The sequence below is a fragment of the Telopea speciosissima genome, chromosome 10, assembly GCF_018873765.1.
Source record: "Telopea speciosissima isolate NSW1024214 ecotype Mountain lineage chromosome 10, Tspe_v1, whole genome shotgun sequence".
NCBI classification, from domain to species: domain Eukaryota; kingdom Viridiplantae; phylum Streptophyta; class Magnoliopsida; order Proteales; family Proteaceae; genus Telopea; species Telopea speciosissima.
Window position 1 is genome coordinate 13308507 of NC_057925.1, and position 21192 is coordinate 13329698.

Consider the following 21192-nt stretch of genomic DNA (forward strand, 5'->3'; position numbering starts at 1 on the left):
TAAAAATAGCCGAGGCCCTTCTGTTTGTCCACTTTTCAAATCTCTGCATTTTTTTTGATCGAAAAAACCAAGCGGTGAAAACTGAAAACTCTCCCTCGCGTTCTCCTCCGACCTCCGTGTCTCTTGAAACTCTCTGCATTCGTTCAGTTCTCACGATTTTCGGCAGCGTTGGATCTTCCTTCTGATAATCTGATTTCTTCTATTGCACTTCAATCGCTTCTCCATTCAGTGGCAAGGTAAATGCACTTTACTGCAATAAATCTTCTCTGAATTCTCTCAATAACTTTGAGTTCTCTTTCTCTCTGGTTTCCTGGTTGTATTTTTTGATTTGCTTCTATACGAATTTCACCATTTGGTTTCTGTTTGTAAAATTTCAGATCTGAGTTCCGGATTTCATGGCAATGATTTAAAGCTTTGTTTAACGAGTGAAGCATTTACTATTCAGTTCCTTTTCTTTATTTTTCAACTAAATTGAATTTTTCCTATCATTTCAGTGCTGTAAGATTCTCAAGAACTGATTAAATTGTGGGTCACCTCATGCCAACAACAATGATTCTCTTTTCCTAGCTTCCTAGTTTAAATTTCATTAATGTTTTCATGTTCCCTGTTTCGCATTTGATTGTCGGTTTTCTTCCCTTGTACATCGAGTTGCATCATCTTTGTCTCTTCTGATGTGACTGTAGTTTTGGTGCAGTTGGCTTAGTATAGATTGCTTTCGCGGGGATTCCTGCTTGAATTGTTTGAATTTGCTCAAAGAAACTGTCTCTCTGTTGCTGCGACTGTGGTTTGAAGGTGTGAATGGGAGGAATTTAGTGGGATCAATGTGTGTCGTTTAGTAGCTGCTATGGAAAGGAGAATTGAGTTGAACAAAGTTTGAAAAATTTGGAGTTTACCTTGTACAACAACCAAAGATGATAGGAAGGAAGAACATGGGACGGGCATCACCTCTGTTTCTAGTGCTGGTGGCACTAGGGTTTTTCTTTGCAACATATAACTTGTTAACAATGATGATTCAAAACAGAGGGAAAGGGGTAACTGATGATTTGGATGGTGGATCATTTTCTGATCCTATTATGCAAATGCCTAAGAATGTGAAGATGACAACAGGAGGTACTAAAGTTCCGTTTCATGTTGCCTTGACGGCAACTGATGCTCCGTACAGCAAATGGCAGTGTCGCATTATGTACTATTGGTATAAGAAGGTGAAGGACTTGCCTGGGTCAGATATGGGAGGGTTCACTAGGGTTCTGCATTCAGGAAATCCTGACAACTTGATGGATGAGATCCCAACAGTCGTAGTTGATCCTCTTCCAGCAGGTCTAGATAGGGTGAGCATTCTTTTACTTTACACATTGATTGGTCTCTTGTTGGTTGGAGAATTATTCTTCTCTTCTGTATACATTTGTTTTCTTACATTTGCTCATCTAAGAATTTTCTTTCTGGAAAGAGTAATTCATGGACACGTGACAAATTCCAAAGGCTATCTTACCGTTTCATCGTAAACCATTCGTTAATTTGAAGAAATTAACACGTGTTGCTGTTTATATGGATAACTGGTAAATGGTAATCCTAAAATTTGAACACAAAGTGCCTGATGGCAAAATTTCAGAAAGCAATGTACTTTTTACATTGGAGAAATGTTAACAGAGAGAAATAGGACTGTAATGCTTGGATGGTTAAGTGACCAGCCAAGCCTTCTATTTATAACAAAGTAAAAGGGGAAAAATTGCAAGTATGCCCTCCTCATAGCTGACTCTAATTAATAGACATATTAGGGTTGGCTATGAGGGGGGAAAAACCAAGTATTCCCAGTATGCCCTTGTGGCATACAATTACACAATTCAACACTCCCCCTCAAGTTGGTGCATAGATGTCACACATGCCCAACTTGAACAAAATAGGATGAAAAACCTTTCCACCCAACCCCTTATTGAAAACATTAGCTAACTGATTGCCTGACTTCACAAAGGGTACACAAATCAGTCCGCTCTCTAGTTTCTCCTTGATGAAATGTCTATCAATCTCCACATGCTTGGTACGATCATGCTGTACTGGGTTATGGGCAATGCTAATTGCTGCCTTGTTATCACGGTATAACATCATTGGAAGACGAACAGGAACACCAATGTCTTGGAGTAAGCTTTTGAGCCACAGTAATTCGCATATCCCTTGTGCAATAGCATAGAATTTTGCTTCAACACTAGACCTTGCCACCACATTTTGCTTCTTACTGCACCCCAATCAACATTTGTGTAGGCCTCGATGCACAAATGATCATGAGGAGACAGAAGAATCCCTTTTCTAGGGGTTGACTTCAAATAACGAAGAATACGAAGAACAACCTCCATATGATTGGAGGAGTCACCTATAAATTGACTTACCAAACTCACTGCAAAGGCAATATCCGGCCGTGTGTGTGAGAGATAAATCAATTTGCCCACCAACCGCAAATAGCGGCCCTTATCAACTGGTTCATCGTCTTTATCTTTGAGTCGGTTATTAGCTTCCAGAGGTGTATCACAAGGATGGCAGCCCAATAAACCAGTCTCAGATAGAAGATCAATGGCGTACTTCCTTTGAGAGAGAAAGATGCCTTTTTGAAGATTGAGCAACTTCAATCCCAAGAAAGTACCTTAATTTTCCAAGATCTTTTATTTTAAACTCTCATCATAAGAAACTCTTAAGACGGGTTATTTCATCATCATCACTTCCGGTCACCACAATATCATCAACATAGACTATAAGGATAGTGACCTTATCGCCAGATCATTTAATAAACAAGATATGATCGACATTAACTTGTACTCCACAAAAATCATTGCCTTATGAAACTTGCCAAACCAAGCCTGAGGAGACTGCTTTAACCCATAAAGTGCAGACTTCAGTTTTCAAACTTTTTCATGAGTCTTGTTACATGAAAAACCTGGAGGAATATCCATAAACACCTCTTCTGCAAGTTCTCCATGAAGAAAAGCGTTCTTGACATCAAATTGCTGTAGATCCCATTCCAGATTAACAACACATAATAATAGGACTCAAACAGTGTTTAGTTTAGCAATTGGAGCAAAGGTTTCCTAGTAGTTGATTCAATAAGTTTGAGTGAACCCTTTAGCCACAAGCCTTACTTTATATCTATCCACTATACCATCCATCTTTTGCTTGAACATAAAGACCCGTTTACAACCAATTGGTCTCTTGTCTGGAGGAAGAACCACAAGATCCCATGTATCATTTTTTCCCAGAGCTTGCATCTCTTCCATCATAGCTGCTTTCCACTTTGTATCTGCAAAAGCCTCCTGCCACTTTTGTGGAATAGGAACCGAGGAAAGAGGAGACACAAAAACAGGATAGGAAGGAGAAAGGAAATCATACAAGACAACATGAGATATGGGGTATTGAGTACAAGTCCTAATACCTTTACGAAGAGCAATAAGTAACCCAGGATAAGGCTCAGGAGTAGAATCCTTACCAGATGGAGTCATAGGCTCTGGATTAAAGAGGGCGATGGGATGTGTAAAGGTGCCATAGTGGTAGTGGTCTCAACTTATTCTTGGTTTGGCTCCGATAGACCTAAAGGTCTGGGTGATCCATTTGCTTTTGGAATCTTTCAACTTGTCGTTTGACAGATTCTTAAGTAGGCTCCCCTTGAACCTGAACTGTATCGGAGCCAATCTCCCCTTGAACCTGAGCCAGTGCCTCGTCGGAGGGAAGATTACCTATATTCAGTGATGGAGAATATAGAGGGAAAGGAGCAACAATAGACACGTCTTCATTATCCATACGTACTCCCCCTAAAGAGGGGGTAATGAGCAATAAGCAAAAAACTCACGAAATATAATGTCCATAGTCACCAAGGTACGCCGTGTAGCAGGATGGTAACACTTGTATCCTTTCTGAGTTGTAGATTAGCCCATAAAGACACACTTGAGACCTCGGGGATCCAACTTCCCATGAGAATGATGATTACGAGCATAACGAACACAACCAAAGGTCTTAGGGGGAACAATAAAGGAGGGGGATCCTTGGAGAACTTCAACTGGAGCACATGAGTCCAAGACACGAGTGGGCATGCGATTTATCCGTTAGGCAGCGGTAAGGACAACATCACTCCAATACTGAGAGGGGACATGTCGTGCAAACATGAGAGTCTTAACTACTTCCAGCAGATGGTGATTTTCCTTTCGGCCTCACCATTCTGAGCAGGAGTATCTATGCAATTGGTTTGATGAGGAATTCCATAGTCAGCCTGATAAGTTTGGAATTGACCCTCTTTGTATTCTCTGCTATTGTCACTGCAGAGAATCTTAAGAGTTGCATTGAACTGAGTCTGAACCATTTTATGGAAGAGCTGAAAACACTAGAAAACCTCACTTTTATGCTGCATCATTTACACCCATGTAGTCTGAGTATGGCAGTCGATGAAGGTAACAAACCAATGATGGCCAGAAATAGAGGCTCGATGAGCAGAACCCCACACATCAGTATGAACCAAATCAAAAGGAGAAATACTTCTTTTATTTAAAGGGAACTAATTGGAACGAGTTTGTTTGACTAGAACACAAGCCTCACAAAAGAACTCATTCGGATTACATTTTTTAACTAACTGCGGGAAAAGAAGAGATAAAGTGCCAAGAGGAGGATGCTCCAATCGAAAATGCCACTGATGAAGGTCAGAGGAATCTGAGTTGAGCTGATGAGCCTGAAAAGGAGAAGGAGAACCATCTTCAATAAAATAGAGACCACCATGCACCTTACCGCATCCAATAGTCGTCCTTGTCACCAGATCCTGAAAGACATACTGGGATGGAAATAAGGTTACTTTGCAATTTGAATCTCCAGTAAGACTCCTAATAGAAAGAAAGTTAGAAGTGAAATTAGGTATATGCTAAACAGAAGATAAAGAAAGAGATGGAGAGCAGCAAATAGACCCCTTTCTAGATACGGAAAAAAGAGAACCATCAGCGATTCGGACTTTGCCTTTCCCTAAAAAGGGGGAATACTGGTGAAATAGACTAGAGGAGCCAATCATATGATCAGTGGCACCAAAGTCAATGATCCAGGGACTGGAGACTACCGATGCACAATGACCACTAAATGAAATACCTGAACGAGCAAAGTGGGAACTTGAAGGTGCAAAGGCAGATGCAGTAGTAGGAGGAGAAGCCTGTAGCATGCGACGGAAAGCTTGAAGTTCATCTTGGGAAAGACTAGTGTTAGTAGTAGTGGGAGCTGTAACTGTGTCAGTGTGGTTTGCCTGGTTAGTGGATCGACCACGACCACGACCACGACCACGACCATGAGTGGTCTCAAAATCAGCAGGTTTACCATGATGCTTCCAACAATTTGCCTTTGTATGCCACGACTTGCTGCAATATTCACACTTGACAATCTCCTTGGAGCTGTCACCAGTACGTAGGAGCCCATCAGATGTAGAAATATGACTGGAGACAGTCTGCAAGGCTGATCGGTCTGTAGTGGGAGAATGAAGTATGGCTGAATGACAGGTGTCCTCAATATGGACCAAAGCATAGGACTGCTCGAGAGTGGGATCTCTGCTGAGGACTTGGACACGAATCTGATCGTACTCAATGTTCAGACCAGCCAGAAACGTAGACCCGAATCCTGTCCACATGTTTGTGATATGCAGCAATGTCAGTAGCACTGGTGGGCTGATAATCAGCATAATGGTCAAGCTCTTGCCATAAACTGCGGAGCTCGGGATAGTACTGGGAGATAGACATCTCCTTTTGTGTGGTGTCGTGAACCTTCTTACGTAGCTCATACACCTGGGCAGCATTCCCAAATCGAGCATAAGTATCCTTCGCAGCTGTCCAGATCTGGGTAGCAGTATCCAATAGTAAATAACCTCTGGCAATATTAGGTTGCATGGAGTTAAGCAAGAAGGACATCACTAGAGAATCATGAGAGATCCATAGTTCTTGAGGAGCACCTTCATCGAAGGGTTTCACAGTATCACCAGTAAGATGCCCTTTAAGACCACGACCAGCAATGGTCAAGTAGGATGATCGAGACCATATCAAGTAATTGGTCCCATCTACTTTGACGGAAGTAGCAGCAAAAGGGAGTACTCATTACGACTTTGTCCATCAGATCCGGAGGATGCAGTAGTCATATCTGACATATTGACGGGAAAAATAGGGCAGAATCAACCAAAGAACCAAAGTAGAGAGAAAATCGATAAAAAAAGAGGTGATTGCAGATATCACCAAAACCAGCCGTTAGAAAAGGCCCAAACTTGGATCGAGTTCTCCTCTTGGATGGGCTGAGATGTGCTCCAAAAATAGTTAACTTCTGATGAGCCAAACAAAAAAGCCCCAAATCCTGAAATTAGGTCACAAGAGGAGAAATCAAAGAACTTACAAACCAGAGATCAGAACTTCCTGAAACATAGATCGAGTTCTTCTCTGGGGTAGTCAAATAGCTCCTCCGAAAAGCAGCCTAATCTGAGTAGAGATGGCTGACATTGACCTTGAAGGGTTTTGGAAGAAAAAACCCTAAAAATCTGGGCACTAACAACATATCATTCTTTAAACGAGGTAAAGAAGTGGGGCTATAAGAGATCACCTCATTAGTGCTGCTCTTCTAGATGAATAAGAACCGAGATAGAGAAGAAAGGCTGCAGGAGTAAAGAAGAAGGTGGAGAAGGTGGCGGTAGGTGGTGATGGGGGGCTGTTTAGGTTAGGTTAGAATAGTGAATCTTGGGAGAAAGAAGAGAAGAACTAGGGCTGGAACCCTAGGTCAGAGTTGTTAGCTCTAATATCATGTTAACAGAGAGAAATAGGACTGTAATGCTTGGATGGTTAAGTGACCAGCCAAGCCCTATTTTATAATAAAGTAAAAAGGGAAACACTACAAGTATGCTCTCCTCATAGTCGACTCTAATTAATAGACATATTAGGGTTCGGCTATGAGGGGGGAAAGCCAAGTATGCCCCTGTGGCATACGGTTACACAATTCAACAGTAATTAAATATGCTTCCAACCTTTTCCTTTTTCTTGGGAATTTTCCTTTAAACACTATTTAGAGATCTCTTTCCTCTAGCATTTTGTTGTTGTGTATTCATTTTTTTCGTTATTACCTTATGCTGTGTCCAGGGGTACATTGTCTTGAATAGACCATGGGCTTTCGTTCAATGGCTGGAAAAGGCAACAATTGAAGAGGAGTGAGTTTTCTTCTAATCAAATGTGCTGCAATATATTTCTGTTTTTTTCCTTTCTTTCGTTCTCCAATAGATCTGAAAGTCTATGAATTCTGTGACTAATGCAGATATATACTTATGGCAGAGCCTGATCACATCTTTGTAAATCCTTTGCCTAACTTGGGACATGGAGGATATCCAGCTGCGTTCCCATTTTTCTACATTAAACCTGCTCAGCATGAGAAAATAATAAGAAAATTCTATCCTGAGGGGAAGGGCCCTATAACAGATGTTGATCCAATTGGCAATTCTCCCGTTATTATCAAAAAGGTAAAGTTTCTTCCTGCTATGGTAGCTCAGGAAAATGATCTGACTGATTGGGTGTGTATGCTTTAGGTTGTAATCTGCTAATCATTACATCCATTAGAAGGACATGGAGAAGTGTATATGTTTAGTTGTTTACCTGACTGAGTTGCACTCTATACAGATCAAGAGTCCCTACCATTATTACTACTACCATTATCATTTTCATCATCTTTATCTTTATTAGCCTTCTTGGGAGTTTAGTAGTGCTTCTTCTGTGTCCCCCTTTTTTTTTGTTTGAGTGTTGAGGCTTGATTAATCGCCCAAGTCAGACGTAATGCCAACAACATTTCCTGTTTCAGTACTTGCTGGAGCAAATTGCACCTACATGGATGAATGTATCTTTGAGGATGAAAGATGATCCAGAGACTGATAAAGCTTTTGGATGGGTGTTAGAAATGTGAGTGACCGTTAGAGATATCTTACATTTTCCAATCTTTGGTTTTGTTAGAGGTCAGCACCTGAGGTGTCAACAACATTCTTTTTATGGTTTGGTTGTTTCCTTGCTGAACTAAGGTATGCATATGCTGTTGCATCTGCATTGCATGGTGTCCAACATATTCTTCGCAAAGATTTTATGCTACAGGTTTGTCTTGCTGTCCAAATATTTCTTTTTTGTTTGATTGATTCTATTTCAGCAAACTTTTCATAATTTTCTGAATGTAACCGATCAGTTTGTAAATATAGATTTGGTTATTAAGTCTTCTAAATGGTTATTTCAGCCCCCATGGGATTTGGAAGTTGGCAAAAGGTTCATAATTCATTACACTTATGGATGTGACTATAATATGAAGGTATGCTGATCTTTCATGAAACCATGATGTTCCAGCTATGACAATTCCCTGTTTCAACTCTCTGCTTGCTTTATTTGCACTCGTTTAATACAAAATGCATTCTTTTTGAAGCACGTAGTTCTTGGCTGCTTACTTAGATTCATCATTGGTACCTTTGTCATGCATCTAAAGTTGGTTACTGTGCAGGGTGAGCTAACATATGGAAAAATTGGGGAGTGGCGCTTTGACAAGAGATCCCATCTTCGTGGTCCTCCACCAAGGAACCTCTCCTTGCCTCCTCCTGGAGTTCCTGAAAGTGTGGTATGCCTATTGCTGTCTTTTTGCTCAATAAAAAGTACCACATACTGTGAAACATGCAAGCATACTACTTTATAAAACCCAAGGTTTATAGTTTATATAATAATGCTCATATGTTTCTGTCCATGATTGATCGGTGCTTTGGATGAAATGGGATGGCAAAACTTTATTTGTTCATGTTATTTACTTCTGGGATAAGGCTGAGTTGTTGCTGTTGTTATTTACTGTTACAGTATGTCAAGCTAATGTACCTTACATGTTATTATGTTAGATTTTTCCATATAATGGCTCTATCATCTCCTAATGTCTTTACCCGGTATAAATCTTGGTCTTTTTGTTGCATTCTCCATGGGGCTTTTGATGGGTCTTGAATGGCATCAAATGTATCACTTGAGTTTACTAGGACTGTAATTTCTTATTAAGAATATATATCAGGGTGGTAATTCTTTTGTTGGAACCCAACACCTTGGAGGCCAATCATGTAGTTTTCCTCTTCACAGCAGTTAGGTTGTCAACTGAAAACCTGACCTTGAAGTTGCATACTTGCATTTAACACCATCCAGATGTGCTGTTTTAGAATCCAGTTTATTAGTGGAGCATTGACCAAGGGCATTATGGTGAGTGAGTGATGAATTATTTCACACTGTGGAAAATTCTGGAGCAGGCACTTTGATTTATTGAGGATACCTAGTTCAGATGAAGTCTTCATGTTGAATATCCAAACCACCTACTTATCCCAAAAAACAAAAAAAAGAAAAAGAAAAAAGAAAAGGAAACTAATTTTTTTTTCTAAAACACTCTGATAGATCTGATGGATAATATGTTTATCCAAATGATGCAGTTGCATTAGAGATTAATCCCATATGGAGGTCTATGCCCAAGCTTGAAGGCCCACAAAGTATTGGTGGCAGTCCAAATGGTTGAAATTGACCTTAGCGTAGTTATATTACAGGTTGACCTTTTATTTTTTGGGTTTCATTGTAACGGACTTAATTTATAAACCCATAAAGTGGCGGTGAAGTTTGTATACGGGATTAGTAGTAAGTGTTTGAGAGTGCTTAGGACTTTTTATTAATTAATTTAGAAATTTTAGGTCTTCCATTGGTTAAGCAAACTCTGGTCTTGAAAACATCATTATCCATTCTAGAAACAAGAACTACAATTATACCTGGTTGGGCTTTGAAACCAGTTCAGGGTTCTAGAAAAGCTTTTAGGCTCTGATGCCAATTTAATGCACTTTAGGATTCTAGAAAAGATTCTATAAACAAGAAATACAATTATACCTGGCCATGGATACCTATGTTTTCAAGATCAGAGTTTGTAATGTGGGACTAGGTCACTAACAACCAACTTACCTAACCCACACTAGGATCACTAGTACTGAGAAACAGTAGGTTAGACACTTACTCCCAGCAACAGAAAAAGTATGTAACAGACCTAACCAAAAGCTAATAACAAAAGTCTGTCGACACTTAGATTAACCACTGGTCTGAGGCATGGTACTGTTACTAATACTCAGCAATAGGAACAAAACAGCAGGATAAATCACTACTGTCAGCAGAATAGAATGGGCTCCAAACTCAGAAAAACACAATACACCAAGATAGCAACTAACTCTAATGGGGATATCAGTCCAGTCGAAGGTAGGGGTCTTAGAGAGGACTAACACTTCAAAGTTTCAGCCACATCTAATGGCTAGATCATGAGATGTGATAGAAGTTCAAAATTAGAAACTAAGAGTTCAGAAATTGAAACTCAGTACCTCAAGATGTTTCAACCATTGGATGAACAAGAAATTACAGTTGAAGGAAACCTAGGACTGGAAGAGTAACATACAAAAGATGGACTTGTATTACTGGTTGGATGTATTGAAAACCTCCATTGAAGTTGCTGACAAGAAAACCCCAAAACAGAAAGTAAATTAGAAACTAAAGTGAGAAGATGGAAGAGAAGAAGGGGTGCGGATATGACCAAGGTCTTGGTCAGTCTCTCACTAACCTAGGTATCTCACCTAGTTCCACTGCTTCACACAGTCCATGGCATAAACCAGTTTCCATTTTCAACTTCAAAATCATGGGGAGGGCTCTGAGGCCCCTTACACTTTTTATAGGCTATGGCCTAAACATAATGAGGAAAGAAATAAAAAGGAAGTTCCTCACAAGGAAAGAAAAGGACTTGTACGGCAAGTTATTAAATAAAAGAAAGTATCTTAGCTAAACAAAAGAATCTAGCCTAAGATCACAAAACAGAAACTACTTTTATAGCCTAAGATTGCAAATAGAAACTACTTTCAAATAGAAACCATCCTTATTTTCGTGTAGGCTTCAAGTTCCCCCCTATTGGGGCTTATAGAATGGGGCCAATGGGCTTGTTTCAATAGAAAACTCAAAATTACTTAGCTCATGACCCATTTAACCCATTGGGGACTTAAATATTGGCCTAACTTATTGAACTGTGAGTTCAATTTGACCCAAAAAAAATGAGGCATACCCAAATCCGGAAATTATTCTTCTTTCTTTGATCTACATCAATTTGCTTGCCCAATGGAAGAACTGCTGTTTTATGCATAGATGAAGGGAAAAGTGAGAATTTTGTTTAGCAATCTATGTTGGAGTTGTTGTCTAAGACAATGAGATCATCATTGAATCTCAAAGTGATGTCTTCACCGAATTTTCAATTTCTCAATACTTTGATGGTGCTTGTTGTGAGATGTTTGATTCTTTCAAACACATCATTAAATTTAATCAAAACTAGTTGGAAGCATGAAAAGGTGTAGTTGATTGCAATAGAAATTTGTGCACCCTAAAAGCTTCTCACATACTGTTGGAATATGGGTATTATTGTAACATGGGTCGACCCATGGGGTAGTTCTATTCTAGTTGTTTTTCCCTATTTGAGTTATTTGGGGTATTATTGTAATTGTTGTATTCTGGAATTTTCTCCATACCTATTATAAATAAATCGTGGAGGGCTATCACATTGATAAGCCATTCCAATTGTTTCTTCACATACAGTAAACGTTAGTTCTTCAAGGACTGGTTGATGAAGGATACTTAATTCTAAAAGAAATAGTCCCCATAGAAGAGCTTGCTATTCACAATGAAATTTTAAAGCCTATTGAGGAAGAACAACAAGTGATGGCAACAGAAGAAGAAATGTTTGTTGTTCATTACGAGGATAAAACCTCAATTGTTCAGGTGCAGCAAAATGTGACCGTGGATGACAAGGAGGTGAACTTTCATCTTGTGCAAGGTTCTAAATATTGGTTTCGAGGCCAGTTTCGGCCAGCCCCGAAACCGAGAAATGCCAGTTTTTGACCATATCTTGGTCGAAACTTGGTACTAGGAGACTCGAAACCTTGGTTTTGAGGCCCAAAGGTTGTTTTTTGCCCTGATTTCTGTGTGCTGCCTACTTTTGACAATTCGAACACAATCCATGCATTAGTTTTGCATAAATAACACTCAAAATGATACTTGTGGTTTTGACCCAAATTTGATAGTGTATACTGTTCTTGGAAATGGTATCGAACTAGAATTACCCTTATTTATGCCAAATATCATTTAAGCAATTCATAAATAAGCAAATACCCCCATTTGAATCCAATAAAAGTAGTTAGAAGATCAAATTCCAAAAGGATAAAAGTCAACCCCCCCTGTTCAAGAACAAAAATTGGATTTTCGGCGGTAGGTGAAATTTTCAACTTTCTTATGCTAGGGTTTTTCTCAAATCTAAAAATTTCATAAATCATATCCATATCATGATAGAACATCACTAAAAAATGAAACGAGCGGTAAAATAATCATCTGTTTTGATATCTAAAAAAATATTTTCATTCAGAGCTGATTTTAACAACATTCGTGCTCACCAAATAAGGTTTGATTAAAAGTTCAAAACATAACTCCTTCAATAAATATATCTTTTTGATCAAAGGTTAAAGCAATCATCAGAAGTAGAATTAGACAAAAAATTAGCATACATTCTGGGAAAATGAAACTTCCATGGAAGAGAAGCAAATGAAATGCTTACTTAAAAATTTTCGTAGAATCGAGAATGAAGTTTTCATTCTATACATGCCAGATCATGAATTAGTAACTATATCCAATCTCCAAAAAGTCCCAATTGTTTCGAATTTTCTATTTTTGGAATGAGATATTTACGGAATCCCCATGAATAGGTTTATGGTCCGGTCAAACCTTATTTGGTGTATGTGAATGTTGTTAAAATTAGCTCTGAATGAAAATATTTTTTAAGATATCAAAACAAATGATTATTTTACCGCTCATTTGGTTTTTTATTGATGTTCTATCATGATAAGGATAAGATTTATGGAATTTTTAGATTTGAGAAAAAACCTAGCATTAGAACGTTGAAAATTCACCTACCACCGAAAAACCAATTTTTGTTCTTGAACTGGAGGGTTGACTTTTTATCCTTTCGGAATTTGACTTTCTAACTATTTTTATTGGATTCAAATGGGGGGGGGGGGTATTTGCTTATTTATGAATAATTTCTTAAGTAAATGAAGTAACGTCATGTACTAAAAAATATTTGGTATAAATAAGGTGGTATTATCAGGTTTAGGTTGAAACTACTCCCAGGTTTCGTTAAGTTTCAATGGGGATGAATGAATTTATATGGGTGTTCAGGTCGAAACTTGCAAAATTACCGAATTATGGCTGAAACTGGTTGAAACCTGGTCGAAACCAGGTACAAAGTTGTATCGCATTAAGGTTTCGTCTCGGTTTCTTGCTAAACCGAGATATCTTGGTTGAAACCACAAGTTTCGATCGAGAATTAGAATCATGATCTTGTGAACATCCCTCTTATTGAGTTTGTTATTCCTTACAAGTTTCAAGATATAGATGCCACATCGAAGCTTCATATTTTGAATTTTGTTTGAATTGAAGATAAGGAGCTGTAAGCATCCCTGCTAGTGTTGTTATTTCTACCCTTCTACAAAACTCGAGAATGAGTTTTTTTTTTCCAATATCGAGGGAATTGATGCAGCTGCATTAGAGATTAATCCCGTATGGAGGCCTATGCACAAGCTTGGAAGGCTCACAAGGTGCTGGTGGTAGTCCATGTTAGAGTTCATGTAAAAGTGTACTCTGGGTACTAGGTTATTATGTTGTATTATGCTTTTACTTTTTTATCTCCCTTAGCTATCTTATGTTAGCATGGGGGGTAGGTATGTAATTTCCCTTATGGGGCTATGTGAATCAATATAGGGGATAGAAATCTATTTTCTCCCACAACTTATTACCGCCAATTTCTTCTTCTCTTGTTCTCTTACAACCTTTAGATTTCAACTTGGTATCAAAGCATCTGATTTTGGTTTGAGATTTGCGCTACAAGTTCTCCGCCTCTTTTTTTCTATCTTTGGAACCCTAGGTTACAAAGGGGTTTCAAGGAAGAGGCTACTATGTGACAAATTTGTAGAAATCATGAGACAAGTCTTGGATGAAGACTATAGAAGCACCAAGAGGAGATCTCATGTGAAGATGTGGTTGTTTGGAGCTCAAATCAACAAAGGGCAGCATAGATAAGGTTACCACCAGCCTTGTACTTTGAGGTTATCTCTCTCTCTCATCCGGCATCCATTGGAGGTGGGACAGGGCTCATTTGAATCGGCCAAGGGTCACCTCCAACCCTCCATGGTCTCGGTTGCTGAAGACATGAGTTGTTGGAGCACAACTCATTTCTTTATGGACTGACAGGTACCGCTAGCCCCGTTTTTGCTCTTCGTTGTATTTGAAATTCTATGTGTGATGCTTCCGGTTGCTTTGTATTGGTGAGCTACCTTGTTTGGATCTCTTAAGTTGTTATAGAATGATGCTACACTTTGAAAGGTGTATTTGAGTTGGGTTTCTTCAATTTTTTTTTGAGTATTGGGAAGGTGTATCTGGGTTGAGTGCATAGTATTCACGGCGTCATGGCGATCCAAGTCGGTGGAGGGGTGTCTGATCGATATATCGACACGTCGCCCGCCATGGGGTTGCCATGGTGATCATGTCGACCATGGCAGAATTGTAATTAAATCCAAAGTTGAATGGCAAAGTTGAATGGCAAACTAGTAGATAAATCAAGATTTATAAGAGTAATGGCAGAATTGTAATTAATCTGAAGTTGTTACGGAGTGGCAGAACTGTAATTTAATGGAGTTAAAGAGAAAACTGAATGGGTTAAACAGAATAGCATTAGAGAATATAAGGGGTTTTATATAAATAATATAAGTTGTCCTTACTTGCAATTTAAAGACTTAATGTCTTCTTCAACCTTGCAATAACACGATAGAAAGAGAGGCAGAGAGGCGGTGAACTGGAGTAGTTCCAGCAGAGGAAACTCCTTCTTATGAAGACGATTCTCCCTGCAATTTCTGGAACAAAATCGCAGCAGCAAGGTCTGCCGATCTCAACGAGAAATAGCCCCAAAATTCTACTGGCAACCGAATGGTGAGATTTGAAATCAGATCTGGTGGATGTCTTAGTTGCAAGTTACTAAATTAAGGCTAAAATAGGAGATTTAGGGAAGCAGGGAGTGGGTCTAAGGTTGGGGAAGAAACAAAAATTAAAGAAGAAGAAATTGAAGAGGTAAAGAGAGGCAGGAAGAAGAAATCGAATAGGAAAAGAGAGATAGGACACCATGGCGTAGGTCGATATGCACAGATCTCCAGCGCCAGGACGCCATGGCGACGCCATGACAACTTTGGTTGAGTGTGTACTCTCCATTTGGTTTGGATATTATCCCTACTTTCTAAGTGTGTTCCTACACTATGTTGGAGGTCAGTGGACCTGTGGAAGCTTTAGCTAGTGGTTCCCATCCTACTCAGATTGCCCTTGAGAACTCCAACACCTAGATTTCCATAGTCAAGTTGGACAACAACAACTATTTGGACTGGGCCCATTCTTTGAAGCTTTCTCTACAAAGTCAGGGGAGGTTAGGGTACATTACGGTACCATTACGTCTTCTAATTCAAGTGACCCAATGACAACAAATGGGAGACTAAAAACTCACCTGTTGAATTGGTTGATTTTTTCTATGAAACCTAAGATTGGTAGGAGGTTTATGAGAAAGGAAACTACCAAGGATATTTGGATAATGTCTCTAAGACTTTGGACCGAGTGGGTGGCTTGGCTAAGGTCTACCAACTCCCTCAGAAATTCCTCACAATGAAGCAGGGAGACAGGACAATCTCTGAGTATTATAACATTGTTATTGGTCTCTGGGAGGAGTATGATCATTATAGGGACCTCCAATTATTGAATCAAAGATATATTGAACACTTGAGAAGGGACGTGTCCTGATTCGCCTTGGTGGGCTGAGCCCGGAATATCAGGTACAAATTTTGGCTAGTCACCTCTTCCCTCCTTAGATGAAGTCTGTAACTACTTGCAAAGTGAGGAGACATAATGTGTGGCTGTGGAAATTGTTCTATCCCTCGAGCGATCTGCTCTTACCTCTAGGTCACACAAAGATTGGCGAGGTGGAGGATGAGGCACTGGCAAAGGGCCACCCCATGGGGATGACAGAGATAGACTCATATGTGACAACTGTGGGAAATCTGGGCACACTATAGAGAGGTGCTGGGTGCATCATGGCTGTCCTCTCTGTATGCGTGGTGGTAGGAGAGGGGGAGCTAGAGCACACACCATGATGGCCGAGACTGAACCTATGGGTGCCCATCTGGAATATAGGCAAACTACAGTTCCCTCACATGGGAGGATATTGCAGCATTCCGAAGGGTTATGTCACAGGTGGGTAGCTCTTCTTCTACACCCACAGTGCCAGATTCTTCGGCTTCAGCCTTATAGGGCTCTACATCAGCTCCTTTCACTACCTCTTTTGTCTTTGGAGGCACTGGTCATATGACTGGTATGTTTCAGTGTTAAGATTCATATTCTGTCTGCTCTGGTAGGGATAAGGTTAGGTTCGCTGATACTGAGGTGTGTTGTGTAAACTTCAAGCAACCCACACTAGTCCTGAAGTGGTAAACCTTTAACCCAACCCAATTAGTCTGAGCCTTAAGGCTGTCTACCCAATTAGGAAACCTGCACCTGAATTCTGTAACTTAACCCCACACTAGTGCTACTGTAGATACTCTTTTGCCTCTGTAATAACAGCCACATCATTTCCAGAAATAATAATGTCGTCAACATACACAATCAAAATAATCACTTTTGATGCTTAACGACGAACAAAAATAGAGTGGTCAGAATCCGGGGAAAACCACATGTAGTAATAGTAGTACTGAATTTCTCAAACCAAGCCCTAGGTGACTGCTTGAGGCCATAAATTGCCTTATGCAATTTGCAAACATGACTACCATTCTGAGCAATATACCCTGGAGGTTGCACCATATATACTTCCTAATGTAGGTCACCATTCAAGAAGGCATTCTTAATATCCAACTAAAATAAAGGCCACTCAAATTTAACAGCAAGAGAGATAAGCAGATGAACAGAATTCAACCTGGCAACAGAGGAAAAAGTCTCAAAATAATCGACCCCATAGGTCTGAGTATATCCTTTGGCAACCAGATGGGCCTTTAGCCGTTCCATAGAGCCATCAGGATGGTACGTAACAGTGTAAACCCAACGTCACTTCACCAAGTCCTTACCGGGAGGTAAATCAACTAAAGTCCATGTCTTACGAGTTAATAGAGCATTCATTTTAGCATCCATGGCTGCTTTCCAGCCAGGAATTAGTAAGGCTTCAGTATGATGTTTGGGGGCAGTGGTGGTAGATAAAGAGAGAGCAAAACTATGAAAAGAAACTCCAACGGGTTGCTCAGTTGGCAAAGACCGACACCTCACAAATAAGAGGTCATGAGTTCAACTCCCTTTGGGGCTTAACTATCTGAAAAAAAAAAAAAACTATGAAAAGAAGAAGGAAGATGAGATAAAGAGACATTTTGCTCTATGGGATACACAACCATGGATTTATTAGTACAAAACCGAGTAACTTTGCGACGAGCAACTGGTAAGTCATCATAAGAGGAAAATCTTGGAGCTTCAGTAAAGGAAGTAGACTGTATGGGAGGCATAGACTGACCTTTCACAGCTTGTAATTCTGGATCTAGGCCAGCCAGAAATTTAGAAATAATAAAATTCATTCTGTTGAGTCTTAAGCTTCTCAATATCAGTGGTAAGTGGTTGGAAGACATTCAGCTCTTTTGGTAATGAACTTTTTATTCACCCAAAAAAAAAAAGACATTCAGCGCTTCCACCATGCCCTTGAAGGCACCATAATACTCCTGTAATGACTTCCCAGACTGCTTGAAGTTGAATAACTTGTCATACTGATCATTAATTTTGGTCATGTTCTTCTCTTGAGAGAAGGTTTCCTGCAAGTCATCCCAAACACCCTTGGCAGTGATGTGAAACATAACGTTGGCAGCAATATCTGGTTCCATGCTGTTCCACAACCAGATAAGGATAATAGCATTCTCTTTCATCTATTCTTCATAAGCCTGGATGGCAGATTCTTCCTTACTGTCTGATGCGGGAAGTGAAGATGTATGATATTGAAGTTTCCTCTTAACCATAATGTACACCTTCACGGCTTGGGCCCATTACAAATAATTTGAGCTTCCCTTAAGCTTGATAGAGGTTATTTGGACATTAACATTGTCCGAAGCAGCCTTGGAATTGGCCATGATGCTAAGAAAAATAAAGAGGGCACCAGCAGCAATAACAGAAGTAAAAAACAGCAGTACAGTTGACAGAGAACCTTCAATGTAGGTGACCCTAGATGATCAGACCATCAATAAAATAACCAACAGCACTGGGGGGAGGGGTGGTTCAAGAGTTGACATCACAGCAGCAGAACAAAAACCGAGAGATGAACATCACGGTGGTATAGTGCTAACAGTTTTACACCATCCACCATCTAATCTGGAACTGCAACTCATCATAAATAGATCCATATATGTGATCCTGAAGCTCTATTGTTGACAGCTTCAGGTCTTCATGGCAGAGAAAAGAAAAGAACAGAAAACCCTAGAGATTGATCAGCAGAAAGAGAAAAGAAAACCCTAAATCTGATTACAGAGGCTCTGATACCATGTTAAGAAACCAGAATCCTGTAATCAGACTCAAAGAAAATGAGAAGGAAGATGAAAAGAAACACAAGCTAGATAATGGGAACCAAGCCTGCGATCTTGGAAAACTGAATACCAGATCGCAGGCATTTCTTTTATTTATAATATAAGATTGAAGAATTAAAATAAACCAAAGGGCAAACCTGTCCCTAGCCCAGCAGACCTACTTACAAAAAGAATAAATATAAAGAACCAAAAATATCCCTCCTAGCCGACTTATACTAAAACATATTCTATTGACTAAAATACCCCTAGTATCTCAACAATATATATATAGATAGATAGATAGTTATGCAACTTTACCACTTTTTCCCCTCAAATCTGTTTGACCAGTGATTTGAGCCGCACCAATCTGTTTTGATCAGTGATTTCAGAACTTTAAATCCCCAAAACTTGTTTCCTCCAACTCATATCAAAGAGAAAAACAAGTTTCCAAGGCCTTCGGTTGCTCTCAGTTTTGTATCTTAGTCACAGCTTCTGTGTTACCGGTTTAATGGAGCTGCGTCAAGTGTATCTTATCTGTATCGGTCTTGTCGGACTATATCTGTCCTGTATCAGACTGTATCAACTTGTATCGGTCGATACATTTTTTTTTTGCGCTTCCATCACTTAAAACTCTCTTCAAGTTGAATAATAGATGAATGTGGTAATCAATTCAAGGGAAGGATAAAATAGTGAACTCCATCAGAACCCATTATTTAATATGTGAGATATTCAAAGAGTTTGGGTCAGTCAAAAATGGGAATGACTCTTTATGGTATAGTGTATATGTTTTCTTAGCTATAAAGTTAAGAATGGAATGATTTGGATATTTGGTATTTGGTAATTCTAACAGCAGGGCTCTATTATCTTCAATGAGATTAAGATTATGCACCCCTAGACTGTGATCTGAAATTAGATTTCATTAACTTTATCTATATAGATTTTTCTATTTATTATCTGTGGAAACTTCCTAAGGTCTAACGAAGGTTCTATAATTATTTCATGAATATCTTTAGCTGGTGGAATGAAGGTTGCTTATTCGGCATGTGTATCAGCATTTATATGATACTGCATTTCTTCAGCTCCTGTTTGTGGACTGCATTTTCTTGATAAAATGTTAAATGAGAGAAGAAAGTGATGGCTAACATTTTTTTTAGAATTAATAGGATTCTAAGAAGTCTAATGAGAATGTGCAAGTGGCCAGAATTAGTTTTGAATTATTTTCTGCGGAAGTTCTCGTCAGCCATACAAATTTTAGAAACCTAATTTTCTTTAGTTTCTTACACTACCTAGACAAGCAACCATGTTTAACCCCCCCCAAAAAACCAACCATAGTCTAGAGGAAAAAGAATTTCAGATGGGAAAAAAGTACAGGAAAAGAATAACACAGTTTTTAACTTTCTATTTCCATTATTAGCTCAAGATGTGAACAAATCCTGGAGGAGAAAGAAAGCTAATGTGGAAATAATTTGAATGCTGTTTTCATTTGTTATGAGCTTAAGCTGGTATCTTTGTCAATCTTTACCATGAACGAGTTTTTTCATCCAAAGAATGATAACAGATGATTATATTTGTTTTAATTTATAAAGTGAAAAAAAGTGAAAAAAAAAGATGCTCATGTCTATTAATTCACTGACTTTTGGTTAATGGATGTAGTGGCAATTTATTGGAGTGTTAACAGTAGTTTATCAGGGTATTTTTTTATTTTTCTCGTTGATTATGTCTGTAGGTCACACTCGTAAAAATGGTGAATGAGGCTACTGCAAATATTCCTGATTGGGAACAGAATAGTACTGGCTGAGCTAGAAGATGAACTTGACAATCCTAATTTTTTGAACTTTCTTCTTACAGTGTATACCATAGGGAGATATTTGTATACAAAGCACAAGGTAAATAGTTTGGAAATGAGAAAAGAAAGGTATGGAAAGAAAACAATCTGTATCAACATTTATTGATCACTACATTCTTCTCAATGCATTGTTACTTACCTTTTGTTCAGTTTTGTTTGATAATTACTCTTGGAAAGCTTCTTTCATTGGTTGTGCCAGGCAGGGGTTGCAATAATAATTTTTCTTTTTACTGTTGATATTTGCATGGCAAGCTCTTTGATTTGTATATTTGGATATACTTTTTGGGAAAGAAACTAGTTTATTTCTGAGCAAAGCAGTCGTAATCGTGATCATTGGATCGTCTGACAGAAAGTATCAATAGATTCTTATGACTATATATATAGTATGGGTAAATTGGTGGAAGCTGATTCCCAACAAAACTGCTAGTTCACAAACCTAGGTTTTAATGAAGGGAAGAGGTTTACAGCAGGTGAACATCTTTTGTTCTTGTTGGAATGAAGCCCCTAAACATGTTAAATTTCAATTTGATGGTAAGTGCTGACCATCAAAATCAGTTATATCCGATATTCAGATTTACTGGACCCTAACTTGACCTAGAAGCATACATTGTTTGTGTTAAAAATGAAAATTAAGTTTTAATAGTCCAGT

General features: G+C 39.0%; 1 protein-coding gene across 2 annotated transcripts; it reads left to right on the plus strand.

The window, feature by feature from the left end:
- The first annotated feature begins 319 nt into the window (after positions 1-319).
- Positions 320-20756, plus strand: LOC122644175 (hydroxyproline O-arabinosyltransferase NOD3-like). 2 transcript variants are annotated; one of them, XM_043837790.1, is made up of 8 exons: positions 328-1328; positions 7116-7183; positions 7288-7489; positions 7825-7922; positions 8039-8108; positions 8245-8316; positions 8503-8616; positions 20424-20756. In XM_043837790.1, exons 1-8 carry the CDS (start codon positions 912-914, stop codon positions 20493-20495), a joined length of 1113 nt encoding a protein of 370 aa, XP_043693725.1. In that variant the 5' UTR covers positions 328-911; the 3' UTR covers positions 20496-20756. The 2 variants fall into 2 exon arrangements, with proteins under 2 accessions (XP_043693726.1, XP_043693725.1); XM_043837791.1 differs by lacking the exon at positions 8503-8616 and having other exon boundaries at positions 320-1328.
- The last annotated feature ends 436 nt before the right edge of the window (positions 20757-21192 follow it).

Coding starts and splice junctions, on each gene's coding strand:
- LOC122644175 (XM_043837790.1), top strand. CDS start 912: ATGATAGGAAGGAAGAACATGGGACGGGCATCACCTCTGTTTCTAGTG. Junction 7,184..7,287: donor AAGGCAACAATTGAAGAGGA/GTGAGTTTTCTT, acceptor TGACTAATGCAG/ATATATACTTATGGCAGAGC. Junction 7,490..7,824: donor CTCCCGTTATTATCAAAAAG/GTAAAGTTTCTT, acceptor TTCCTGTTTCAG/TACTTGCTGGAGCAAATTGC.